Source organism: Stegodyphus dumicola, chromosome 7 (assembly GCF_044657685.1).
Source record: "Stegodyphus dumicola isolate Sdum_Otavi_A_Nest chromosome 7, ASM4465768v1".
NCBI lineage: Eukaryota > Metazoa > Arthropoda > Arachnida > Araneae > Eresidae > Stegodyphus > Stegodyphus dumicola.
Window position 1 is genome coordinate 27295128 of NC_140774.1, and position 27393 is coordinate 27322520.

The following is a 27393-nucleotide window of genomic DNA, read 5'->3' on the forward strand; positions in this document are numbered from 1 at the left end:
ATTTAAAAAAATGTATATTGCAGAGTTAGGTTACCTGGAACTTCTCGCAAAAAAATCTTGTCCCTTTTTCTCTAACTTTATTATTAAAATTCTAATCCTTATTCACCCCTAACCTTTAAAAAAATGCAATTGTTTATTTATTTTATTTTTTGTTAACTTTTTCATCAAGAGATGGTGTTTAACATTTTGTATTCTTATCAAATTTGTAGCTTTTTCTTAATTGTTCTCTTTCTGTATTTGTACCTTGGCATGTGATTGTATGATTTTTTTTTGGGGGGGAGGAGGACTATAGCAGAAAAATGATAAGTAAACTGTACACTCACATCTTTGAAATGCTTTTTGAAAATTTTATGTACATATTACCAATTCTAATTTCTAATTTTCATTTTAAGTTTAATGGTGATAATATTGTGTGTGATGTAGTTGGAAATACTGATGATAATGTGGAAAAATAACATATCAATTTTAGAAATGAATTATCTAAAAAATTAGTTTTTTATTGTATAAAATAACAGTTTAAACATTTTATGCATGCCATGAAAAAGATGAGTGGTCTCTTGAAATACAGTGAACATTTTTACTACTAATAATGATAAATTAATGCTGAATTAGTACCATAGTAATCAAATAATTATTGTTTAAAAGCATAAAATGAACACTTGCTAAAAAATGAATAGTCGGGTGCTGTAATTTATCAGTAACTTGTTCAGAAACTAAGATTTTCCATTATCAAGACCTGTAAGTTAAATGTTTTTTAAATTAATAAAAAACCGAGAGATCTTTCATTCACTATTCTATTCTTTTTATTGTATATGTAATGAAATCTAAATTACCTCAATTTCAAATGAATTGGGCATTGTCTTTTAAAAAAAAGGATGGTGGGAAGGTAAGTTTGTTTAATGCAGGACAATGGAAAAATTATTATCACAAACCATAGCAAAATTTCTACATAAAATACAAAAAAGAGAAGAAAATATGTGGTATATCAGCAATCATGGTTTATGATGTTACAGTATTTAAGAATTATTTTTTATCCTCAACAGTTTGTAATTGGATTGTACATAATCTGGAATACATAAACTTTGCTAAATCATCAATTAAAATGAATTGCTAAATTGTAAAATCAAATTAAGTGTACAGTCAGTAAGTAATCTGTTGCATCTTGATGATTCCTATTAAAATACAAGAATAATATGAGGGGAAAAAATGCTGTTTTTATTTTAAAGTGTGTTCTTGTTTTGAATGCTGATTTAATTTGCATAACCAAATGGACTTACTTTCAAGCTTATGCTGATTGTAAATACATATCAATAATTAATAACATTATTTTTCTGATAGGATTACTTTGAGCTATTAATTATAGCATGAGTCTTCTTCTTCTTCTTCTCCTCTCTCTCTCTCTCTCTCTTTTTTTTTTTTTATTTTTTTTTTAACTGCTGTCAGATTAACTGTGATTGAATATGGATGGCATCTCCCAGCTTCTGTTTTCTGTTATTTACTGTGAGGTTATCACATGTCTTGATGAATAAGTGATATTCAGTTAAAATATTAATTATACTGTATTACTGTTATTATTATTTTTAATTTTTAGTCCAAAGGGGCAATTGGCCGAGAAACTATTAATTTCATTTTGGCATTTTGCATTGATTCACTATAAGCGTTGATTCACTTTTAAAATTGTTGCCACCAAGTTTTAGAGCCCTGCATTATATTTAAAGAAAGTAAATAATGAAGAATTTGCATAAATATATGTATGTTTCTCACATTGTGATAAAACAACTGTAACTAGAGTCATTAAATTTTGAATAACATATGTCTTCACCCGAATATGGCCATCTGGAAGCCTGAATTTGGAATTTATTTTATTATCTATTTCATATATTGTAAAACTTAAAAAAATTTTTGATTAGCAAACTCAACGATTTCAAAGCGAACAGTGGCAACACTGTATAAAAAAAAATTATACAGTGTTGCCACTGTTCACTGTACCGGAAATTGTAAAGATATGCTCATTTAAAAATTATTTTATAAAAAAATTATATTAAAATATTAATTTCTTTTATTTTGGTATTGTTGTTGAACTGAATTTTATGATTTAAGTGCAAAGAACACTATTATGATATTTAATAAATAAAGTTAACACAAAGAATGTTAAAAAAAAGCACTCCTTTGGGCATAATGTAAAAATGTAATGTAGTAAATATAAAAGTTTATTATTACTATAATTATTATTATTCTTTTTTTTATAGTTAGCAGTAAGAGTTCAAGAAATCCCAGCCCTGGAAAAGTTGTTGGAGAAAGATGCTCAATTTTGGGTTGATCTTTTAAAAACTTATATTGTTGAGGGAAAATTTGTTATAGTAAGTTAAGATTTCTTTAAAAGTGTTATTAATTTTGAAAAGTACTTTTAGATTAAAGTAACATCTGCATGTTTTTCTTTTTGATGTGTGTTTATGTCTATGCACTTTTGACTCTGAAATTCTGAGGATGAGTCTAGAAATAATGCAAAATTCAACTTCCCAACTGGTGGTTGCTGTTACATTCAAAATAGCTCCCTTTATCCATACATTAAGTTCCTAGAAATCAGCTGAAGAATGATAGTCACAACCACTTGGAATAACTTCAATATTCTCAGTTCACTGTCATTTTAGTGTTTTTCAGGGGAAGGGGAGAAGTGATTGCATGTTGGAAAATAAGGTGAATGTAGGATATATGAAAGTGCAATGATGGTATGTTCTCTGTGAGAAATTCTATGAGACTGAAAGCATATGGTCTTGACATTTTCATATTGTAAAATCCACTGTCAAGATGCCACAGGTCAAGGTGGTTATGTCTGTGTATATCATATAAATATCTGAGTATGAAGTTTTAAAGATTTTGATTTAATAAGTTGTTTTTAAGTATACATAGCAACACCTTAATTGTATAGTGTTCATATGTATTTGCCAACGAGAAGAACTTGGAAATGAAACAAACTTTCTTTGATTACTGTATAAATCTGAAAATCTTAAGCTCATACTGTATATCTTTTAAAAAAATTTGTCTTTCTCATCTTTTTAAACTTTTATGGACAAATTTGTTAAGTTTCTTCTTATTTAAAGAATTGCTTTTCCAATATTGATCAAAGAACTGCTTCTTCAATATCGATCAAATATTGAATAAAGTTTTAGTTTAATAATTGGCAATTTTCTAGTAGTTCTGTTTATTTTCATGCTTTTATTTGAATTCTTAGTTTTCATTATATTGTTTCATTCAATCCTCTTTGTAATCTTATTAGGTTTTAGGTAGTCCTAGCCCTAAACTATCTGAGAAAATGTCAAAAGAAGAAAAACAGAGAATTGAAGAACAGCAGAAACAGCTAGGGCCAGAAGGGCTGAAAGATATGGCAAATACTTTGAAGAAAGCCATTGAAGTTAATGAGGTAACTTCTGATTTTTAACATTAGGTTTCTATATTTCAGCAACTAAAATGCATTGACCAACCTTATTTAACTAAAAACGAAATTTAGTTTATAAAATGTTTTAGAAATTAAATAAAATTGTAAAATCTGAGCTGTTATTATCCATGTGCTATGATTTTATTCATAAATATATAATTAACAAATCTGTTGCTTAAATGTTATGGGTAATATTTTACAAATGATATGTCCTTGATTGTTGATCAAAATTTTTATAAAATTCCTCATTAGATCTTCATCAGAAAAGCAAGTATCTTATTACATTCAGATGTGCTTAATTTTTCAATCTCCATTCTACTTGTTACATTTTTTTGTACAGTCCTGTTGATACATCTCATTCTTGTCAACTGCTTTCTTACAAATTACAGATTTTTGAAAAGATATTTAGGTTATTAATAGTTTCTAGTCGTATTTTATAAAGGGTTTTTTTATAACTTATTTTTCATAGCAAAGGATTTTTTTTTTCTTCTTTTAGTCAAAAGAAAAATTTGCATGCAAAATTAAATGGCAATAAAGTCTGATGTGGCAATAGTCAGATGTAGTGATAAACTAAGATAATAATTATTAAAATAATTTAAATTACTCTTTAAATTAAATTAACAAACTTTTTAATCAGGAAAGATAAAAGAACGAAAAATTGGAACTGCAGTTTGTTTCAAGCAGTTACAAATATGTTGCCTCCCGAAATTGAGTGATATGTGCAAATTTCATAAATAAATTATAATATTAAAGGTATAGCAGTTTAATTCCTTGAATGCATCTTAAAAAAAAAGTATATGCACGATGCTGCACTCTATCAGATACTGGCTAATGCAGAGTACTTTCCTTGTACATGTATACTTTGAATCAAATAGTGTGCCTGTTTTTGGACACATATCTGAAATTCATTTTTCATTACTCATGTTTAAATCTTATATGCCATTTAGACATTGTAGTTTTTTTTTTTTTTTAATGTTATCTGTTCACTATATTTCACTTTCAACAGTTCTGATTATTTGATAGATCTTTTTTAATTTTCACATGATTTTTTATGTTAATGCAGTTCTCTGATTTTCATTTTCATATTTTTACATCAAAGATCTCATGCTAATATGAATTACTTTTCTAGTAACTGACTACCATTTGCTTATGCTTGGCTTTTATACATAGCTCGTACATTCCTAATATTAATACTCACATCATTTTTATTCAAGCTGTGCCATGGGTTATATTATTAGGCTAAATCACCACATATTGAAGATGTTACATTACTTTCAAAGGTAACTACTACTTAATAAAACTCAAATAATCTGCATACTTCTATATTTTACCAGTTGAAAAATCCAACTAGTTAAATGCCATCAAATTCTAGCTGTACTTGTACGACAAAGGGAACTTTCCTGATTTGAATGAAGTAAAATTTAGTGTTTTTCATTTTTGCAATATGTTGAAAGCTTTCAATCGTAGTATGCCACTCTAGTATTATCCATCCAGTTTTCTTCAGTGTAGGATTATGAATAAAGAATTTACCAGGACATCAGTTTTTTGTTATTTTTTTAACTATAAAATTCTTTAATTGAGAACATCTATAAATCTATTTTCATATAGTATCTCTATAAATAGCATTCAGTTGCAACTGTTTAACCATTTTTAGAGGGGAAAAAAACTTGTGATGTTTTCCATCTAGCTCTCCCAAAAAAGAAGTTTTTATTTTTAAATGAATTTGCCATCTCCCCCTTTTCTCATTTGTAAAATCTTTATTCATTTGCAGTTGAATAAAATCATTAATTATATAATGTATTTAATCAATACTTATTGATTATTTATTATTATATTTGTATTATATTTGTATTATTATATTTGTATTTATAGGTTCCACCACCAAAAGAAATGATCACTTCAGTTGATGTTCCTTCAGTAAATTCAATAAAATTCCACCCAATTAAAAGAGTTTGTAATGCATCAAAATCCGAAGATGAAAATCTTGACTATTCGATTAGTAAAATGCCTTGCCGTTTTCAGTTAGATGTCGTCAATACCAACTTTGTTAGGGTGAGTTAGCTTTGTTTCTCTTCTGTTTGCAAAGTGTTTGTATTCTATCATTAGAAGCATTTCAAAATTGTTATTAATATTCGCTATATTTTTAGTGATTTCTTTGCTTATTTCATTTTATAGCAAATTTAATTGGGTTATTAATATATGAATATAATGTTATGTTTATTTTGAGGTTAATGCTTCAAAATGGTAAAATTTTGTGTACATTAAAACTTGAAAAATATTTGTTTTTATTGTTTATTTGAAATAATGCAAAATATGAATATTTTGTTTTTGCTTAGACTAAAAAGAAAATAGAATAATAAAATCTGAAGATATAGAACAAAGTTGCAAAAAGCATTGATTGCAAATATGTTTGATTTAGTCGTATATTTTCAGTTAAATAATCTGTATTCTGTTTTAAGTAATGGCATTACTGCAGTGAGTCTTCTGTCTTAAAATATTCAATTTTGAAGCAAATACATACTTCTACAAATATAATGAGGTATTTTTCTTTCAGGAACAAGCAATTAAAAATATCAAATTTTGTTAATTGAAAATATCTTTGAAAGTAAAAAATTTCATCCACTCTGCCATACTCTTGGTGAGGTGCAGCTAAATTGGATTGTATTTTGGATAATGAAATGATAAGTACAACAATGAGTCAAATGAAAACTTAAAAATTTTTATATGTTATTTATTGAACAAAAGTGGAATACAAATGTACCCTCTTTCGACATAGGCTGTCTGACGTTCAACACTCTTGTTCTAGTGCACAGGAAGTGCATGGATTCCTCTGGAAAAAAATTTGAGAGAGCCACTTATGAGCAGAGCCACTCACTGCTTGATGAACCTCTTCAAAAATTTCTTTCCTCCCATTGCCTTTTTTAATGGTCCAAACATGTGGTAATCACTTGAGACAATGTCTGGTAAGTATGGCGAATGTGGAAGAGCAACATAGTAAAGGTCAGTGGTGGTTGCAACTGCTACATGAGCCATATGAGGTCGAGCAATTTCATGTTGTAAAATGACATCTGTAGTCATATGTCCATATCTCTTTGATCAGATTGGAGACCAAGGATAATTTTTCAACATATCAAAATATGATGCACTGGTGATGGTGTTTTCCCTAGGCATGTAGGTAATACCTCGTTCATCCCAAAAGAGAGTCAACATAATTTTTTCTGCAGATGGGTATGCCTAGAACTTCTAGGGTTTTGGTGAAGAGGAAAGGCACTATTCTGTGCTTTGTGGGGCGGGTGGTAGTGGATCCAGGTTTTGTCTCATCTAATGATTTTCACAAGGAAGCCATCACCTTCTATTTCAAAGCAGCACAAAACTTCTTCACAGCCGTCAATGTGTCTATCACAATTCTGGAGTGAGATGCCATGGCAGCCACTTTGCGAAACTTAAGCACATCAGGAATAATGTGATGTGCTGAACAATTATTAATGTTCAGACTTGCTATTTCATTTGCCATAATACAGTGATTGTCCATCACAATGGTTCAGCTGCTGCAATATTCTGGTGTCACAAGACCGTGTGTCTGACCTGGTGGGGAGCATCTGCCGCTGAAGTCATACCCTTTCTGAACTTCCTACTTCACTCATACACTTGGTGCAGTGATAAACATGTCTCACCATACTGGACTTTCATTTGCTAGTGGATTTAAATAGGCTTCATACCTTTATCTGCTCAGAAAATATATGACAGAACATTGTTCTTCATTGGTCACAAGCAGGAAAGCCATTTAAACTGCTATTCTGCTGTATTTTCCTTCTGTGCAGTAGGGCTGCCACTTGTTAAGCATTCTTTAAACAAGTTTGCTATGCTACCTGAAAAACTAGTGAAAGTCAGGGAATTCAAAAATTGTCTAAAAATGTCAGGGAATTTCGTATGCCAATCTTCCCTAAAAGCGATTTTTATGCCAATGCTGGAAGCGATCACTTTCTTGGCGAATTATCTATTGCATGAGCATCAATTGGGCAGCTGGCGTAGAGCCAATTTTTGCAACTCCAATTAGATTGTCTTTTGGAACTTTGGTTTCCAGTAACCTCGAGAATCAAGAAATTGTCATTTTGCAGTAAAATAAAAAAATAGTTATCTACGATAACCATTTAATATAATTAGATTTGCCAAAATATTGTTCATTATTGTATGTAATTCAGTTTTTAATCTTTAAGTAATCAACTTTATTTTAATGCTATTCATACTATTTAATGTGGCTTCTTTCTTCTAAATTTATTTATTAGTCCATGATACTTTCAAATTTCAGCCAATTTTCTCTGGCATATTCTTGAAACTAATTATAACTGTATGATGACCTGCCATTATGAAATCTAATGCACATATTTTTTGCTTATATGCTGCTAAATAAATATAAAATACCTGACTTTATTTTAAAATATCATTAAATAGATTTCTTTCTTTCATTTGTTTGCAAAATAGCTGCAAACAAAGACATTTTCAATCCAGATTGGGTAGATTCTAATCTCTGTCTTCAGTGGAGACAACAAATCGTATTTTAGTTCTCATACTAATGCTATGGGGGATAAGTCATATTTAATCGGCAAATTTTTGTGTTTTCAAGTGATACTGTAATTTATTTACCTCTCAGCACAACCAACACACATTATGCGGATAGACTGGAATTTTCTTAACACACCTGGAAAAGTCAGGGAATTTCATTTGCTTGTTTGAGTGACAACCCTGTTTAAAGCTCTGGTAACAGTACTACCAACATAGAGAACAACGATGCTGGAAATCATATGATTATTATATTTTTAAGGTTTTCATTTGACTCCTGTATTTTTTAATACAGATAAGTATAGTTAACCTTAAAATATTAAAGATTAAAGATACTCAGCTTGCGAAGCACAATAAAAATTTCTTATTAAGTTCCATTCAACATTTGAAGAACTTATCCAAAGTGATCTCTTTACGGATTGTACGTTAACTAAATCGCCACAAACATCTAACACAGCAATGGGACTGCCTTCATTTCCCTCCTGCATGAAATACTGACGCAAAGTTTCAGTGCATTTTCTCGTATCCTGTGTTGTCACTTGCACCAACTTACCACGCGCACAGTTCACTGACTAAAGTGGTCTGAAGAAACCTTGGTGTTTCGGGTTCAAGATGTTGAGGTCAAGAGGGAGATAAAATGCTTGCCATTCAAAGCTTTGTCACTAGAATTATCCCAAAAAGGTGATGAAGTGATAGCTTTCTCGTGTAAACTTTAATCATGATTGACAGGCAGGAATTCCTTTCAGGTGGAGCCAGACACTCTATTGTTCATTTCCTCGAACCTCGGAGGCGCAGGTTAAAGAAAGGTCAAAGAAAATGGTGTGCGTGTTAACCTCCCACCGGTTTTGCTTTTGTCATGGAATTTTGCACTTCAAGGAATTCCTGACCTTTGATAAAGCATTTCCCTGGGAAGCAGCAACTACAGATCCTTCCATATATCGCACCCGCTGTACGTGGTCAACTTGTGGCTTCTGTTTCTTATTCGTTCTCACATTTCTTGGTCCGATTAAATGGAATTTTGGTCCAAATAAGCGAATAATATTAGGCTTATATACATAGGATTAATTTTGGTTCTTTAGGATTTGGTCTGAAAAAGTAGCTGGTTCGATTATCCGGTGGTTCAACTAACCGGATTCAACTGTATATACAAGATAAATTCTTGTAGTGATTTCTCTCCCTCTGTTTCCATTTGACAAACCAAAGTATCTGTATTAATATGACAAAAGTATATGTTTCAATATGACCAGAAATATATGTATCAGTCTGAAAGTTTGTTCTTTGTTTATATAATTTTAAACATTTATTTTCATCACTGCCATGTCTGAACTGCAATCAAATATCTCCCTCTCCAAAAATAAAATATATGCTGTAAGAATAGTATATAATCTAGGAAAATAATATATAATTTAAGTAACTATTACTTATGTTATAGAAAGAGTAATTAATAGGGGGACCGGAAAGTAATGTTGCTTTCTTACATTAAATTCAAACGAATAAATTTATAACAAGTTTTTATTTTTAATCAATAATATAATCACCCTCGTTATCAGCAACCTTTTGCCATCTAGTATTCCAATTTCAATCCCAGGCCGATAAAAATCAATTGGTTTTTTAGTAAAATATCTCGAGATGGCATTTTGGACATCATCCAAATTTTCAAATTTTTTTTGTCACTAAGAAAATGTTGTAGGGATCGGAATAAATCGAAATCCGAGGGTGCAATATCAGACGAATATGGTGAGTGAGGCAGTACCTCCCACCCCAATTCATTATATTTTTCCAGTGTTCGTCTTGCACAGTGCATTCTTGCATTGTCGTGTTGCGGAATGACGCTTTTTCCGTTGACAATCGCCAGATATTTTTTGATTAAAGATTGGTTTACTAGATGCAGTTGTTCATAATAAAGGTCTACATTAACAGTTTTTCCAGGTTTCATCAATTCAAAATGAACAATTCCGCAAACACGCCATCAAACACCCAGAAGCGCCTTTTCGGGATGTAAACCCTTTGCAATCCCTATTAAAACTGCCTTTTGAGTTTTGGATTATCATATAGGACTTATTTTTTTGTCTCCACTAATCAAACAATCAAAAAACGGTTCTGTATGGTGCTGTTGAAGCAATACGTTACATGTGATAGATAGGTTGGCTTTGTTCTTTTCGAACAGATTATGGGGGACTTAAAAACCTGCTTTGCTTATTTTTCCATTCTACTTTCAATGTTCTTGGATGGTCGACCAAGGTTGGTTAAGAGTGTTTGACATGGGTTTGCTTTCACTTCTGCCCTTAGCATGTTGTTGTCGACATGCGCAAAAACGACATTACTTTCCGTTCCCCCTATTATATAATAGTATAAAGAGCAGTTATCTAAGCCACACTGAAACAAGGCATCAACTTTTCTTGGACGTTAGTTTTTCTGTCTTTAGAGGTGTGGAAAATATTGGGGCATTGGCAAAATAAATACTAATAAATTAGCATGGAATATGAAATGTTAATATGCATAAGATCGCATAAAAATATCAAATTTCTTATGCTGTTTTACAACAAATAAAAATGTAAATCATGATTTAAAATTTTAGTTTAATTGTATTTAAACAAGTATTTAAAAATCTAGGCAAATAGAATTCATATCAACTGTAAAATTTCATTCTTGTATTTTGTATCTTAATTATTGTTTAAAATTTTCAGTTCTATGTTTTAATGGATACTAGCCATTTATCATCAGATCTGAGGATGTATCTGCCTCTTTTTGTTGAACTTCTTGATGAATGTGCCATAAAGAGGAATGGTGGTAAGTTTTCGTGTAAAGCAATGTTGATTTATGAAAAATAAAAATTACAAAAAGAATTAATTTCAGTTACTGAATCATTTTGGTTTATCTTTCTAACAAATCCTATAAAAACAAGAACAGAAGTTCTGATCTGATGATCTCAAGAGATCAGCTTGCATTCATTGGTATTCACATTTTCAGACCTATAAAAAGACTGGTCCTTTCACACTCTACACATGAAGATAATGATAGGAGTTAAGATTCATTTCTAATGTGTACTCAGTTGCTGGAATTTACTTGAGTGTCTACACAACAAACTCACTCAGTTGGTCAGAGAGGGGAGAATTTGACTATTGAACTGACCTTTGAATAATAGGCTTCACTAAACGATATTCATCTTCGTATCTCACTGAGGTACTCTCACTTAGGAATAGTAAGTAACAAGATAATTATGGTCAGAGTTCAATAATTTGGAAAGTTAAAGAGTTCAGTAGTACCCAATTACAAAACATGCTGAATTATTAAACTTGGTTAAGGTAATACAGTAAAAAGGATTTCATAAACATAATTTAACTTGGTGTAAGAATGCAGAGTTTTAAACAAAGCTGTACATAGAATAGTGATTAACTATGTTTGATTTCAGCCATTTAGACTGGTTAATCATAAGACTATCAATATGTTTGCTTTCTTCAGTTTTGCTACATAACTTTCAACCATAATGTGACTGGCCATGAAATAAATGCTAAACACTTCTGCACTTCCGAATGGCATGCTCATAACCTTATCAGACAGTACTTCAAATAAGATTGCTAGGTGTGTTGAACCATTGGATCTTGGGTTATCAGATTTTTATTGTATGTACATGGTCTGAACCTCTCTAACAATTATTTGGAAGCCTAGCTATATGAGGGTTGGGACAAAAGTCATGGCAACTGTTTTTTTCTTGCAGATATATCAATGGATCACAAAACGTATATGTGTCATGTGGAAGTTCTGCAGGCATAGTGTGTATGCAGAACAACAGGTGGCTCTGTATTAGCGAGCGCTCTGAAATCAGTCAGTTGGTGTGTGTCGTGTGAGATGGAAGTAACCTCTGTTGAGCAGCGTGCTTACATCAACACTTGGCATGCGGGCAACCTATTTTTACGTTTTTTGCAGTCTGTCACTGGAGTGCTGGTCACATAAAAATATGTATGGAATGTGGGCAACATATTTTTACGTTTTTTGCAGTCTGTCATTGGAGCGCAGGTCACGTAAAAATACGTATGGCATGTGGGCAACGTATTTTTATGTCTTTTGCAGTCTGTCACTGGAGCACGGGTCACGTAAAAATACATATGGCATGCGGGCAATGTATTTTTCCATTTTGTGCAGTCTGTCACTGGAGCGCGGGTCACGTAAAAATACGTATTTAGTAGATTTGTGGTGGATACCCACTATCCACCACAAATCTAATTATATGGGTGTTGTTTCTGTTGCAAGGCAACACTTTGCTAGGCATTTTTTCTTTCAACAAGTTACAATTGGTCCATTTACTTGGTCTTTTGTTGAGTTATTTTGTCTTCAATCAAATTCTTAGCTCCAGAATGTACAAGTCGTGTTTTGTCAATTTGAAGCTTGGTTTTTTTTATTATTGATGAAATAAATTGATAAAATGAACCATTGTGACAAAGATAGTGATGAAGAAATATGTGCTGACAGATTATCGGACTTTTCGTATGATAGTGATTCTGAAAGTCAAGATATCTAAGAAAGTGATGATGATGACATTATTCCATGTTCTCGAGTGGTCGTCTGAAGAAGAATTTCTAGTAGTTCTGAAACAACTTCTGATGAAGAAGTGGATGAATGGTCATCGATTGACAATCCTCCAGACCTTGAAGAGTTTTGGGGTCATCCTGGGATAACTAACATGGCTAATGTTCCTGAATCCACAGCTGATGTAGTAAAGTTATTTATAGGTGATGACTTTTTTGCATATTTAGTCGCGTAATCAAACAGGTATTATTATCAAAATATGAATCAGTTCAAAATATCTCCCAAAAGCATGAAATGGAGAGATATTACAATTACGGAGATGAAGAAATTTTTGGGGCTTATTATTTTCATGGGACAAGTTCGTAAAGATGCCCACGATGGTTATTGGTCAAATGATGTCTGCACAAGTACACCGTTTTTTCAAAAACTATGTCAAGGGATAGATTTTGCCAAATATGGAAGGCTTGGCATTTCAATAACAATGAAGACATCACGGACAATTCTGATCGATTATTCAAAGTCAGGCCTATACTAAATTATTTTGTTGAAAAATTCAATAACATTTACAAACCGAAACAACAAGTATCGTTAGATGAGGGCATAATACCTTGGAGAGGACGATTGTTTATTAGAGTTTACAATGCTGGAAAAATTATAAAGTATGGCATACACATACGAATATTGTCTGAAAGTGACACTGGTTATATTTGCAATTTTGAAGTTTATGCAGCTCAAGGATTATGTTTGATCAAAACGATACTCACAGTAGTTTCGCCATATACTGATGTCTGGCACCATTTGTACATGAAAAATTACTACAAAAGCATCGATAACACGAAAGCCCTTTTACCCCCCCCCCCAAAATCGAATTTGCGGAACAGTTAGGAAGAATAGAAGTCTACCAGAGTGCCTGAAAAAAACTAATTTGAAAAAAGGACAATCTTCCGAAGAAAAAATGATATATTGGTACAAGTTTGGGAATCCAAGAAAGAAGTCAGTCTCATCTCATCAATCCATTCTGCGGAAATGAAAGAAAGTAGTAATGTTGGTTTTATCAAGAGACAAAAAATTATAAAGCCAAATGCTTTGATTGACTACAACAAGTACATGAAAGGAGTAAATCAGGCCGATCAGTATTTGTCCTACTATAGTATTTTGCGTAAAACAGTGAAGTGGACAAAGTGCTTAGCTATGTATATGATGAATTGTGCATTTTTCAATGCATATGTATTATATAAAATACAAGAAATTTTTTAACAACATCACACGACATTGGGTTACTGATGAACTACCTGAAATCAGCACTGAAGAACCAGAGCAAATGATATCAAAACGCGAACCTCCTGGAAGATTGTGCATGGATATGCGCAAACACGTATTGGAGAAAATTGTTGGTGCTGGGAAGAAGAAAAATCCACAAAGACAACGTCGCATGTGCGCAGTCAAAAAAGTGCAAAGTGAAACGTGTTTCATATGTAGCTTCTGCAATGTTCCTCTCCATAGAGGAAAATGCTTTAAATGGTACCATACTGAAAGAACTATTAACGTGTTATCAGTTCTATTTGTACTTGTTATGAAAAAATATTTTTGAATACATTGTAAAATTTTAAAAATCGTTTATTTTTGCGATTTCGTAAAAACATCTTTTTTTTTTTGTTGTTGTTAAATAATCATACAGTATATATTTAAGTGTAAAATAAAAAACGTTTCATTTATAAAAAAAAAGTAGTTTTTGATTTACTGTAATTTTTCTGAATAACCATATCTCCGCGCAATTCACGAAAAACGCCCCGCTGCACGCATATGTTTACGGCGACGTATACCCGCATGCCAAGTGTTAAAATAGCCATTCTCTGAGAGAGAAATGCGATGGAATGTAACAGTGAATTAGTAGAAGCCCTTGAGAATAATGCCCTATCATATCGTACAGTAGCACGGTGGGTAGGAAAGTTTCAGCATTTCAGCAAAGAGTGTCAACCAGTGCATGCGGGACGACCGGTGAGTGTGCGGACCGACTTGGCACATGCTGTCATCGAGCACCTCATGGATGAAGACAGACGATGGACGTTACTGGAGTTAAAGAGGGCAAGTGGTATCGAGAAACGCACCGTCCACAGGATATTGTGCAATGAGCTACAGCTATGCAAAATCACTTTGTGGTCGGTACCCGCATGCACTGATGGAATGTCAAAGATACCCATCTTTGACATTATGCAATATGCAATGCATTATGCAATATGCTACAACCACTTTGCATGCTGGCAACAGGACGGCAATCAATTTTTGTCATGAATAATCGCCATCGATGAATTTGGGGCCAGGGCATACAAACCAGAACTGAAACGTCCGACCACGCAGTGGCGACATCCTGGATGTGGAGTGGTGACATCCTGGATCCTGGAGTGGCGACATCCATCCAGAAGGTCTGTCAGAATCCTTCTCCAGTCAAATTGATGGTGATTGTCGCATATGATGTCAGGGGTGTCATTGTTTGCCACTTTGTTCCTCATGGCAGGATAGTGACCGCGAGGTACTGCAGTGACTTCCTGGTGCGACAGGTACGACGTGGCGTTCGGGATAAACGTCCGGATCTCGTGGACAGTGCTATAATTCTACATGACGATGCAAGACCACATAAAGCAGAGTGTGTACGGAAGCTACTCTGACATTGGGGATGGGAAGAATTGGAGCACCCACCGTACTCTCCCTGACCTTTCGCCCTGTGACTTTGATCTCATTCCCAAGATTAAGGAACCAATACGTGGTAGGCAGTTTGCAACATGAGAGGACATTGCTAATGCTGTGTGCCAACAGATGTCCCGATTCACACGTGCGGCAAATGTTGAGGCTGATGGTATTCAGCACCTCCCAGATCGTTGGTAGCGTGTGGTGACAGTAGCAGGGGACTACATTGAGGGTCTTTAGGCTCAGGTTTGTCATGTCAACTTTATGTGTATTGTGTTATCATTCTTTTGCATGGTGAATGCCATATTGCCCTGTATACTACCGTAATAAATTTGTGTGTTACGATATTTCAGTGCTATTCATTGCCCACACATAAGCCCTTGTCCTTTTGTCTGTATATGTTACATTTTCCAACTGGACTGGTATCTTCAAGAAAAAAAAAATAGTTGCCATGACTTTTGCCCCAACTTATGTATTTGCTGTCGTTGTATGTGAATAGTCCTTACAACATGTCATTTCTTCATGTTTTTCTCTAAGTGTAACTTGGATACAAGCATTTTTCATAACAAGTCCTTTATGAGAGCATCCTTCCCTATCAATTAATAGATAGGTAATACCAGTGAACAGATAACCCTTGCTTACTTTGTTCTAGTCACTTCTCCCCTCCCCCCAAAACTTGCAGTTCACCTACATCATTAAGGACACGGAAAATGATCTCGGTATAGGTTCTAAGAGGCTCCCATGAAAAGGTGTAGTCCCTAGCTAGATAATAAGACAAGTAGGGAGTCTGTTAGCTTTTTCCATAAATTAAGATGGAATCTTCATACTGAGATGCATTCACAATGAAAAAGAGGGTGAAACAGATTAAGCTAAACATCTTTTTGCATTCTTTCAGTTCAAAATATATTATCTGTGGATTTTTTCCCGTCTACAGCAGTTTGTGTTTGGAGTAGCTATTTTCATGTAGATATTTATTATGTATATTGTTAGTAAATTCATCATTTTTTAAATATTTAAATATGAAGATAGTTTATAATGCTTTAGATATTTGCTATATACTTTATAATTTTTTAGATATTTGCTATAGTGAGGAAAAGATTCCTTCATAATTTGTAACTTAATATGATTAATTGTAATTCATTATGGTTTTTCATATTCTCTAGATTTTTTTGTAAAAAATGCTATTCCTTTTTCTATTCTATTTTTGTTATACAATAGCTAAACAATGAAAACGTAATTCACTGTTGAAAGGATTGCCTACAAATATAAAAAATATAAGTACTAATTTTGAAATATCAGTGGCTTTGTTTATAATAATAATTTCATAGCTGTACATTTTACCATTTTCTTTTATTTTTCAGAAATTGTGCGATATCAAGATGTTGTAAAGCAGTTAGCTGAAGATACCATTTCCATATCTGCATCAATAGGACTCGATTATAGTCGCTTCTTTTGTTCAGCATATGCTCAAGTTTTATGCTTAGAACTGACAGTAATAATCCTTTCTACTATTCCTTACATAATCCTACTTTGATTTGTCGTGTGTGTTGTAATCTTTTATGTAGTTACATTTTCATTTATGATAATTATACTTTAAGCTAGTTTCTAAATACTCATAATATTTAAAATGCCACAAAATTAATAAACACATTCCTGCTGATTTAATATTATAGTGTCATATGTATATGAATTTTTTTGTTTCCGTTTTTTCCAAAAGTGAAACTATTCTACAATTTTAATCTATCCTTGTTTTAATTTAATATTCATGTCTTTTCATAAGTATAAAATTTTCATTCAGAAGTAAATTTTGCATTTTTTACTTGGTTGTATTTCCCACTTACAAAGTAAGCACAATATTGTAAGTGTAACTAGCATTATTTTAATAATACTTTGCTATTAGTAACACACTCTCAAAAAGGCTTTATTGCCATACTATGAGTTATTACTGAAATACTGTCGCATTTGAAAAGTAAGTTGTGTGATTTTGATTGATGTCTTTGTCAGTCTGAATTAGAAGCTATTACATTTTGAATAATAAAATATGCTTACTTCAGATATTTAATTATATTCAGTGCAGCATATCATGGTTTGAATTTTAAGGTTGGTGAAATTATGTTTTTATAAATGCTTCACATTTTTTTATAAATGCTTCATCATATATTTATTACATGATTAATGTTCATAATGAAATTAAATATTCTAATTTTTATATCTTACATATAAACAAAGAAAAATATCTTAGCCTGACTTGGCATAAAAATATATGAGTATAAAGTGTGCGAGCAATATTTATTAGGTAAACCACCTGGACCAATATTTTGATGCTTTTCCAAGCTAATGTTACAGTGGGAACGTACACATATAGTAAACTTATATTATATCAAGAGTTATGCATCCTCTTCATGTGACTACTTTGTTTTGTAAAAATGGTTTGTATAATTATGTTTTTGACTTTGTCATATGCTATGCTCAGCAGAATATTTTTTTTAAATTGACATTTGCCATTAGTTAGGAACTGAAACCACTCCTAATGGTAATTTAACCATGAAGATGTTGAAGATATGGCAGTGTGAAGAATTTTTGCAGGAGGAGAAAGAATGTGCAAATAAGCCTTTCATAGGATCTCTTGTTCCTTAACCTCTCCTCCCATGTCTACTCTACAATGTTCATGCCTACTCTACAATGCATCATGTTATATATATGTAAATATTCCACCAGTATATGAATTCTTGATTACTGATTAGTAACTGATCTTGGAATGATTCTTGGGCAATCAGCCTTTGCTTGCCACCTTATGGCCTAGGAGTACAACAAATCAAGAATGAAATACATTAATTGCTTTCTTTTAGCAAAGATAGTCTCTGTTTCTTTACTGGTATAGTTGCCAACAATATATATATATATATATGTGTGTGTGTGTGTGTTATATATTGTTGGCAATATATATATACACAGAGGTGTTCGCACATTTTTGTTACAATTTGGTGAGGATTTATATATAAACAAACCTTAGAATTCAATTTTCTAATATGTTTAATCTGATAGCCCTTTTGTTGAACTATCATATTACATCTTAATTTACAAGGTAAAAGTCCTTTCCTTAAAACATCAGGGTAGATTTTATTCCACTCCTCCTTCACAATCTTCCAGGTCCATCCAATGGTTTGGGATGCTGCTTATTTTAAAAATTCTTTTAAAAGTCCAAATGCACAGCAATCCATCAGAGGACTTGGGTGGAATGCATTTAAAAAGGAATAGATTCAATTCTGGTTTCATTTCTCATTTTTTTTTTTTCAAAAAAATAGAGCAGTAGATTTAGAGGTATGGCTTGGAGCCTTATCCTGATAGAACTTAACATAGTGAAGATTGTTTGGATAAAGAGATGGGATTTCTTTAAAAATAGGTGTTAAAACATATTTCTGATATTAATCCGAATTAATTTTGACATTTCTTTCTACTTTCTTATTTTAAGTTTTCCATCATAAGAGAATCCAGTAATAACCATAAAAACTTTCCTTGTCTCTGAACCAACATATTGAGTCTTTTTCTCCTCTTTTCGGTAGTAAATCTATCTTTTTCTGTTGCCATCAGATAAGTATGTCGAAGCCACACACACATTTCATTATATTCATTCCATTTTTCACCTGCCAAATAATTTTATAGCAATTTGCACATAGTCTTAAACTGAAAAACATGTTTTAGCATTAGGCACTGAACACCATGCTTTTTTTGTTTTGATTAGCTTTAAATCAGATTTTATAATTTTATTCACAGTTCCTAGAGAAATATTTAAAGATTTTGCAATAGCTCTTTTGAGGTGCTGGGTTTTCCTTTGAAACTTGAGATGTGACTTAATTTAATAAAAGCTGTACTTACCTTTGTTGGGTATGTAATTTTTGTCTTTTTCCTCAGTCAGATGTAAGCTTTGATGTTTCTTTCCTTTCATATTAATTTTGCGACTTCTTTCAAGTGTAGAAATATTAAAACTGTGCTTTTCACATCTTTTTTTAATAATTGAATAAGAGTATTTCTTTTTGGACAGCACAAAAATATAGCCTTCGATCTGTTGTTTACTTTTCAGCAACATTTTAAAGAAAAGGATATTTTTAATGCTGAAGATGATAAAACCTTATTCCAATTTGATGTATTTTAAAATGAAGAAATGAAGAAAATCAAAATCGTTACAAAAGTGTGTAAACACCCGCTGTGTGTGTATATATATATATATATATTGTGAAGAGAAAACAGTTTATTGGAGAGATATTGCCTGTTTGAATATATTAATTTAAATTCATAATAACTGCAAAATTACAAAATATCCATATTTTAAATTTGAGTACAATTGTTTGATTTTTTCTTTTTTTCTAGGTAGAAGAAGAAAAATATACCAAATCTGTGCAATGGATTCGTGAAATTCTTTATCAAATCATATTTGAACCTGCTAGAATCAAATCAGCTATTAACAAGATGATTACAGATGTTGCAACAATGAAGCGCAGTGCTGGTTCCATAGTAAAAACTATGATAAAAAATTTATTCTATTGCCCAGAGAGTAATCACTGGACTGCAAGCATGTTAAGACAACATGCATTTTTGTCAAAATTGCTTGAAAAATTAGAGTCTGATGCCAATGAAGTGAGTGTTGTTTTTCTTTCAATTTATTTTCTAAAGTGAATTTAAATTTAAGGATAAATTTTTTAAAGATTTAAATTTAAATATTTAAGGATATTTGAATAAATAGGATTAGTTGTTTAAATTAGAGCAACTTTTTAACATAATATATTTATTTGATTATAAGGTAATTTCAAGAAATTGAAATGATAGGTTAAAAAACATTATTATATTAATGATACTGATTCTAAGCCAAAGCCCCCCTTTTTTAACCAAAAGTAAATAAGTAAATAAGGTCAGCTAAGGCAGCTCAGTGACTTAATTTGGTGCTTTCTAATTATTCTCACCTCCACTGAAAAGTCATGAATTTGTTGGCAACTTTGGAGAGCATTTGTGAATTTATTAGTTTTTTTGACAAGCTAGTATGCAAAAACAAGAGTCTTTTCAAAATGGTGGTGCACTAAGAATTTCATAAAAGAGCAATCAATAAAATCTAACAGGCCTCCTCCCAAAAAAAAAAAAAAAAAAAAAAAAAAAAAAAAATCAGAATAAAACATTTCATGTTTTTCGATAATTTCTTATGCCGTTGCTCATTTAATGTATACTGTAATCTGGTTTTGCTAAAAAAGAAAGAAAGGAAGAATTGCACAAACTCAGTACTGCATATATTGTGCACTAAATAAATAAAATAGCTGTTGTGAACAAGACACAACTATTTTCAAACCAGTTTCTAACTCTTTCAGTGTCACAATAACACATACTGCACAGAAGCCTTACCCCTAGCCTTGCTCGGTCTTCTTACAGCTTTCAAAGAAGACATTGGTAGTACTTGTGCTGAAATGTTAAAGGGTGCAACCTTCTGCCTGCCAGGCAAATTCTTTCATCCAGTATCTACTCCAGCCATCGATCCTTCAACATTCCTTCAACATCTGCATGATACTATGAGAAATATCTCACCAACCCCATCCTTTCATAACAAGCCAGGTTATTTTGTATATCCTGCGCTTGAGACATCTTCTCATGTATTCGTGCGCAATGATGCAATTAAGGCAACTTTAACACCTTCGTATGATAGCCCATTCAAAGTTGTCAAATGGACACCTAAACATTTCACCATCATGTGTGACGGCAAACAATCAGTTATTGGAATTGATTGTCTCAAACCAGCATTTCTGGTGCAATATCCAGCAACTTCTCCACCAACACTGCCCACAGCAAAAGGTTTAAATCCTGTTAAAGAGCAACCTAAAACTACTAGATTTGGAAGAAAGGTTAAATTTAACCCAAAATATATAATGGACCAGTGGTACTGGGGGGGGGAGTACTGTGGCATTCTCACAGATACTTTGAATTCCATTCAAGAGATGGCACCATCTGTCAAATCCAGTGTGTAATCAGTGAAGTGACATCAGTAGTTATGTGAAACTTCGCGTAAGGAAACTGTACGCGACGATGGATTAACTCTGTCCCTGGCTGCCGTCGAAGCACGTGTTCACCTCTCTTCTCCTTCATCGTAGCTGTAATATAACTTTCATGATTTTTTACCTTTGTGGACTTGCTACCTGTAAAAATGCTTATCGTGTGAATTGCATTCAATGTGACTGTGTATGAGAGTGAATGTGTGTTGAAATCTATATCTTTTTCTAGTATTAAATAAAAATGTTAATATTACCGAGTCAAGCTATCATCGTTTTATCTAACGCAACAACACGTCACCCAAAATGGCATCCATAGACGAAAGCCATATATACGTAGGTTGGGGCAAAAGTCATGGCAACTCTTTTTTTTTTTTTTTTTTTTTTGACGATACCAGTCCGGTTAGAAAATGTGACATATACAGACGAATAGACAAGGGCTTAACTACATGTGTGGACAATGAATAGCACTGAAATATCGTAACACACAAATTTATTATGGTAGTATACAAGGCAATATGGCCTTCACCGTGCAAAAGAATGATAACACAATACACATAAAGTTGACATGACAAACCTGTTCCTAAAGACCCTCAATGTAGTCCCCTGCTACTGTCACCACACGCTGCCAACGATGTGGGAGGCGCTGAATACCATCAGCCTCAGCATTTGTCGCACCATCTGTGAATCGGGTCATCTGTTGGCACACAGCATTAGCAATGTCCTCTCATGTTGCAAACCGGCTACCACGTATTGGTTCCTTAATCTTGGGAATGAGATCAAAGTCACAGGGCAAAAGGTCAGGAGAGTACGGTGGGTGCTGCAATTCTTCCTATCCCCAATTTCGGAGTAGCTGCCGTACACACTGCTTTATGTGGCCTTGCATTGTCCTGCAGAATTATTGCACTGTCCACAAGATCTGGACTTTTATCCCAAACGCTATGTCATACCTGTTGCACCAGGAAGTCCCTGTAGTACTGTGCAGTCACTGTTCTGCCTTGAGGAACAAAGTGGCAAACAATGACACCCCTGACATCATACGCGACGATCACCATCAATTTGACTGGGGAAGGATTCTGACTGACCTTCTGCTGTCTTGGTGATCCAAGATGTCGCCACTCTGCAGACTAACGTTTCAGTTTTGGTTCATATGCCCTCTCCCAAAATTCATCGATGACGATTATTCGTGACAAGAATTGATTGCTGTTCTGTTGCCAGCATGCAAAGTGGTCGGAGCATATTGCATAGCGCACCCACCTTTGAAATCCCGTCAGTGCATGTGGTACCCACCGCAAAGCGATTTTTCGTAGCTGTAGCTCATTAAGCTATATCCTGTGGACGGTGCATTTCTCGATGCCACTTGCCGTCTCTAACTCCAGTAACGTCCATTGTCTGTCTTCATCCATGAGGTGCTCGATGACGGCATGTGCCAAGTCAGTCCGCACACTCACTTGTCGTCCCGAACGTTGCTCATCACTAGTTGACACACATCCTTGCTGAAACTTTCCTACCCACTGCTACTGTACGATATGGTAGGGCATTATTCCCCAGGGCTTCTACTAATTCACTGTAACATTCCATCACATTTCTCCCTCGAAGAACGGCTATTTTGATGTAAGCGCGCTGCTCAACACGTGTTACTTCCATCTCGCGCGACACTCACCAACTGACTGATTTCAGAGCCCTCGCTACCACAGAGCCATCTGTTGTTCTGCATCCACACTATGCCTGCAGAACTTCCGCATGACACATATCCGCATGACACATATATGTGATCCGTTCACATATCTACAAGAAAAAAATAGTTGCAATGACTTTTGAGGGAGCTGGAATCAGTCGGAGTCGTTCATTTTCCCTACCGACTCCACAGCCCTGGGGGAAAGGGGCCTTTCCTTCCTATTATTTTTTCAAAGTGAGTGTTGAGCATATTGAGGCTCAGAGAATACTAGTTGCTGATAAGAGATTCAGTGATTTCTGGGACCTCAAAATTTTAGTTGGCATCATGCCAAAATCATGTATTTGCAAAATCATTGTTTCAAGAAAAATACGTATAAACGTTTGATGCATGTATGGATTTGAGAAAATTAAGCTAAAGCTTATACTTAATTCTTTTATATCCATGATTAAATTAATTTCAGGTTATTTCAAAACTGAATGAAGTAAGGGAGGCAGTAACAAAACCTGAAAAAATGACAGTTCACTTGGCTTTGAATTTAGACAACATGAAGCAAAAGGTCAAACCAGAGGAAGCTTGGATTCAAGAACTTTATCCACCATCTGTTTCTCCTGAAATAATGAAGTAATTACTTTTTTCTTTTCTTTCTTCCCCTCCTCTTTTCCTTCTCTCTCTCTCTCTCTCTCTTTTTTTTTCCAAATTGCCATATTTTCCTTGAGCAATATTTAAAATCTTTTGTAATTATGTAATGAACATTTTTATTAGTATTAATTATTCATTTAGTACACAGTGAATCGGGTTGACAAGGTCACTAAATACGGATAGTTTATTTTGGTTTTGACACCTGGCAAGGGATCAGTGTATGAGGTTTTAATAGTTTTTTCCCTGACATTCATTGAACATAAATATGAGCTTTTTTTTTTTTTTTTTTTTTTTTTTTTTAATGAATGAATTTATCCATGAAGGCAAACCTCGTGAAATCCCATAAATGCTTTGCTATAATAAGTGACATAATTCATATATTCTTCATTAAAAATATTTACATGGAATTTTAATTATTTCTCTCATTTTCATAGGGAAATTTTGCTCTGCTTTGATAATTAATATTTTCATTTAAAATGTTGTTACATAGTCATCATTGATAATAATTTTATATATTTGTAATAAATATATAATATTATTGTATTTAATTGAATGCAGTAAAAGTTTAATATAGATTTGTTTCTATAAAATAAATCAGTCAAAATTCCATGAGACTTCAGCAATTCTGGATTCAGGAATTTTCTGAATTTTAGATCATCAATTTTAAATCTACTAAGATGACATAGAAGTTAGACAACTAAAAATGTGAATCGTTGTCTAGGAAATAAAGAAGCATTTGTTAACTTAATGGAATCAAAAAGAAAAGCTTAATATTTATTTGCTTTATTAAACATTTCTTTCAATATAAGTTACTTTGCTTTTTGTTTTGATACTTTCTCTTTAATTTTATAGATAGCCATAACTTATTCTTCAGTTACTAAGTTTCATTGTTCATGTCTGGTAATTGCCATGTTGAGAATATCAATTCAGTCAGAATTTTTTTTTTTTGTTTTAGAATCATTCTATAGATTTCACTGTCAGTTAGTTGATGGATAATTGGGACGGCATCATCGTAATAGAAACTTCTGTTATATCATCTTCATTTCTTACCATTGTTCCACATTTCTTTGCAAATTCCATTAATCAGAAATTTTATTTTTGGTTTGCGATATCCAAAAACCTTCAAATTTCCAGCTTTTATCATGAAGCTTAGCTAGCATCTGCTGTACTCTAATGGCTGTGTATCATGGGATTGGCGACTAAAGATATATTGTTCTGCTAAATTTTATCCTGCTTCTACAGCATGTTGAGGAAATTAAGCCTGAATTTATATTAGTTATTTGTTATACGTATGCCTTTTTCCCACATATGCTATCTTATCTGAGTCCTGAATAAATAAATCCTCACATATATTTAAGGCTTATTTAAATAACAAATCAATTCTTCAAACAGTACTAAATTTAATCTTTTTGGCTTTTGAATATCATTTGCAAACCTATTTTTTGCATATAGTGAGAAGTTTATGTTAAATTTCTCCTTATCAATGCACACAGTGCTTTGCAGCTCATTTCTCCCAAGTTTGTAATTATTGCCAAGTCAATATAAAAGATTAACCTGTTGTTCGGTATATATATATATATATAACAAAATATTGATGTATGAGTTATTTCTCAAACTACCATAAGTTGGTAATCATGCATGATGTAACAACAAATAATAAAATATTATTCATCAATTTGCCAGGGATATATGTTATTTAGTTATTTGTTAATTTTGATAATTAAAAACAACTTATCTTTCTAAATATAATTTGCAGTATAAAATGACAGTTGTCATGGATTCTGCAGCAACAGACTTGGCTAACGTAACATATATATATGTTTGGAATTTGTGTCTAATGTTAAATATAAGGTTACTATGGGCTGTAAATGAATACAATCTTTATGAGCTTTACTATAAAGCATTACTTACAGGTTTTAATTTAAATCTTAATAAATGAAGGCTGTATTTTCATGTCCTCATTTGTGGCTGAGTGGTAAAGTTGTTGAACACTAGTATTTCGACGGGGTTCAAAACAAGTGAATGGGCTGCCTCCATGGGTGTATTCATAGTTTTCCCATGTGTGCTGTGGATATGAACTAGTTTTCCCCAGACTTCCTTCACTAAGACAACCTTCCCTTTTATGTGCATAGCCTTTGCCATAATCAGATGAACCAAACTTGATGTTGTTGCATTCTACGGGCTCGAAGACTTGGAGTGATTGATGAAGAATCGAAACACAATTTATTTAGCCAATATTACTCAGGGCAGCTCCAAAATCACGTCTACAGTCGTCGCAAAACTTGTATCAACAAACATGCTGAAACAATCAGCAACACAGCCATCAATCAGGCTATAATGGTGAAGACAGCTTTATGGCAAAACACTAAAGTACAGCTCCCAATTCGGTCGATTGCTCTCTTAGCTCAACACCCTCAAAATGTAAATTGACGATAAACTGATGATGCATTCTCGCAATGCACTAACTCGTGATACACTGACGATACTCTGCATACAGGCAGGATTTATATAGCATTTGGCCTGCCTTTGAAAACATTCTGGGCCAAACCGATAGGAATTCACTCTGGGAGATTTCGTGCGAAATCTGGCAACCCTGCCTTCCTTTGGCATTTTCTCGTAACCCCAAACCTGCTTTGCGGGAAAGCTATCTTACTGCAGTTGGACATTTCGTAAAGATATATTTTCATGACGTTCAATTGTAATACTAGCAGTTTTTTTTTAGTGTTAATATAATGCATTCTTTGTAAAGATATATGTTTAATATTTTTTTTGTCCAAAAATATAAGAAATGCTGTTCAAATGATAAAGCAAATTTTAGCAGCATATGGATATTTTTTGCTTTACAGATAATTAATATTTTATACTGTCAAACTTGTGCATTTGTTGTTATTTAGACATAAATGGTTTGGTAATAGTAAATGGCTTGTAGGTTTCTTCCAGGTATATGTCAGTCTTCAGTTGTGTTTACACTAACATGTGAAGGGTATATTGCTTGTTTATTAAGAATGACATATAATTTTATTTAATTAATTAGAAATTTTGTAAAATATTTGTAAGTTTATTCTTCATGTTTTTTTTTTTTTTTTTTTTTTGAATAAAATAGTATTAAAATGAAGTAATATTTTCTAAAATTGTAATACATTTTAAATATTATGCCTAGATTTATTTTAAATATTTCTTTAATGTATTTAGCTGCTCTGTTAAAAAGTGCTGTGAGTTACTAAAGCAAGATGTTGAAGATAACCAATCAGGACTAATTACTGGTATTAGCTCTGTGGAATCATCCTATATTTTGCAGTGTGCACCAGGCATAAATGACTGTACACATCCTGATTATGCACCTCTTTTAGTCCTAATTCAATATCTTACTCAACTTGAGGTTAGTATTCATTCCTTGCACATGCATATAACATTCTTTATATTATTACAAATAATATGAGAAAAGAATTTACACACACATAATATAAGTGTTCAAACACTAGAATGTGTTATCTCAGGAAGTCTTATTACTTAAGCATCATAATCTAATAATAATACAAAAAGTTAATTAAATTAGAAATATTTTTCATTTTTAATTTATGAAAATAATGTTACAGTGTGGCTATGTGCCAGTGCTCTAGCTTGCCAGTGTTTTCTTGAACATGAATTTTATGAAATTTTAAGATCTTTTTCAAAAAATTCAGTACGAACAATTTTGCATCGAAATGCTTGTCCCTTAATTGTTGAACATCAGAAAGATTTTTCAAAACTGATATTTTTGATTCAGTTTAGAATACAAACATTTCAGTTTAGAATTTTTGTAGGGCCTCTGGATATGATCTCAAACTTTAAAATCATATATC

The 27393-nt window shown here is 32.8% G+C and overlaps 1 protein-coding gene across 1 annotated transcript in view; it reads left to right on the top strand.

Annotated features, from left to right (window-relative positions):
• LOC118185760 (uncharacterized protein C05D11.1-like) overlaps window positions 1-27393 on the top strand; it is a 95200-nt gene that overhangs the window by 49086 nt on the left and 18721 nt on the right. The window contains exons 11-18 of the mRNA XM_035355666.2: window positions 2250-2360; window positions 3278-3421; window positions 5309-5488; window positions 10684-10786; window positions 16570-16700; window positions 19577-19843; window positions 23373-23533; window positions 26744-26930. Of these exons, the coding sequence (XP_035211557.1) occupies window positions 2250-2360; window positions 3278-3421; window positions 5309-5488; window positions 10684-10786; window positions 16570-16700; window positions 19577-19843; window positions 23373-23533; window positions 26744-26930 (1284 nt within the window). The remainder of the gene's footprint in view (window positions 1-2249; window positions 2361-3277; window positions 3422-5308; window positions 5489-10683; window positions 10787-16569; window positions 16701-19576; window positions 19844-23372; window positions 23534-26743; window positions 26931-27393) is intronic.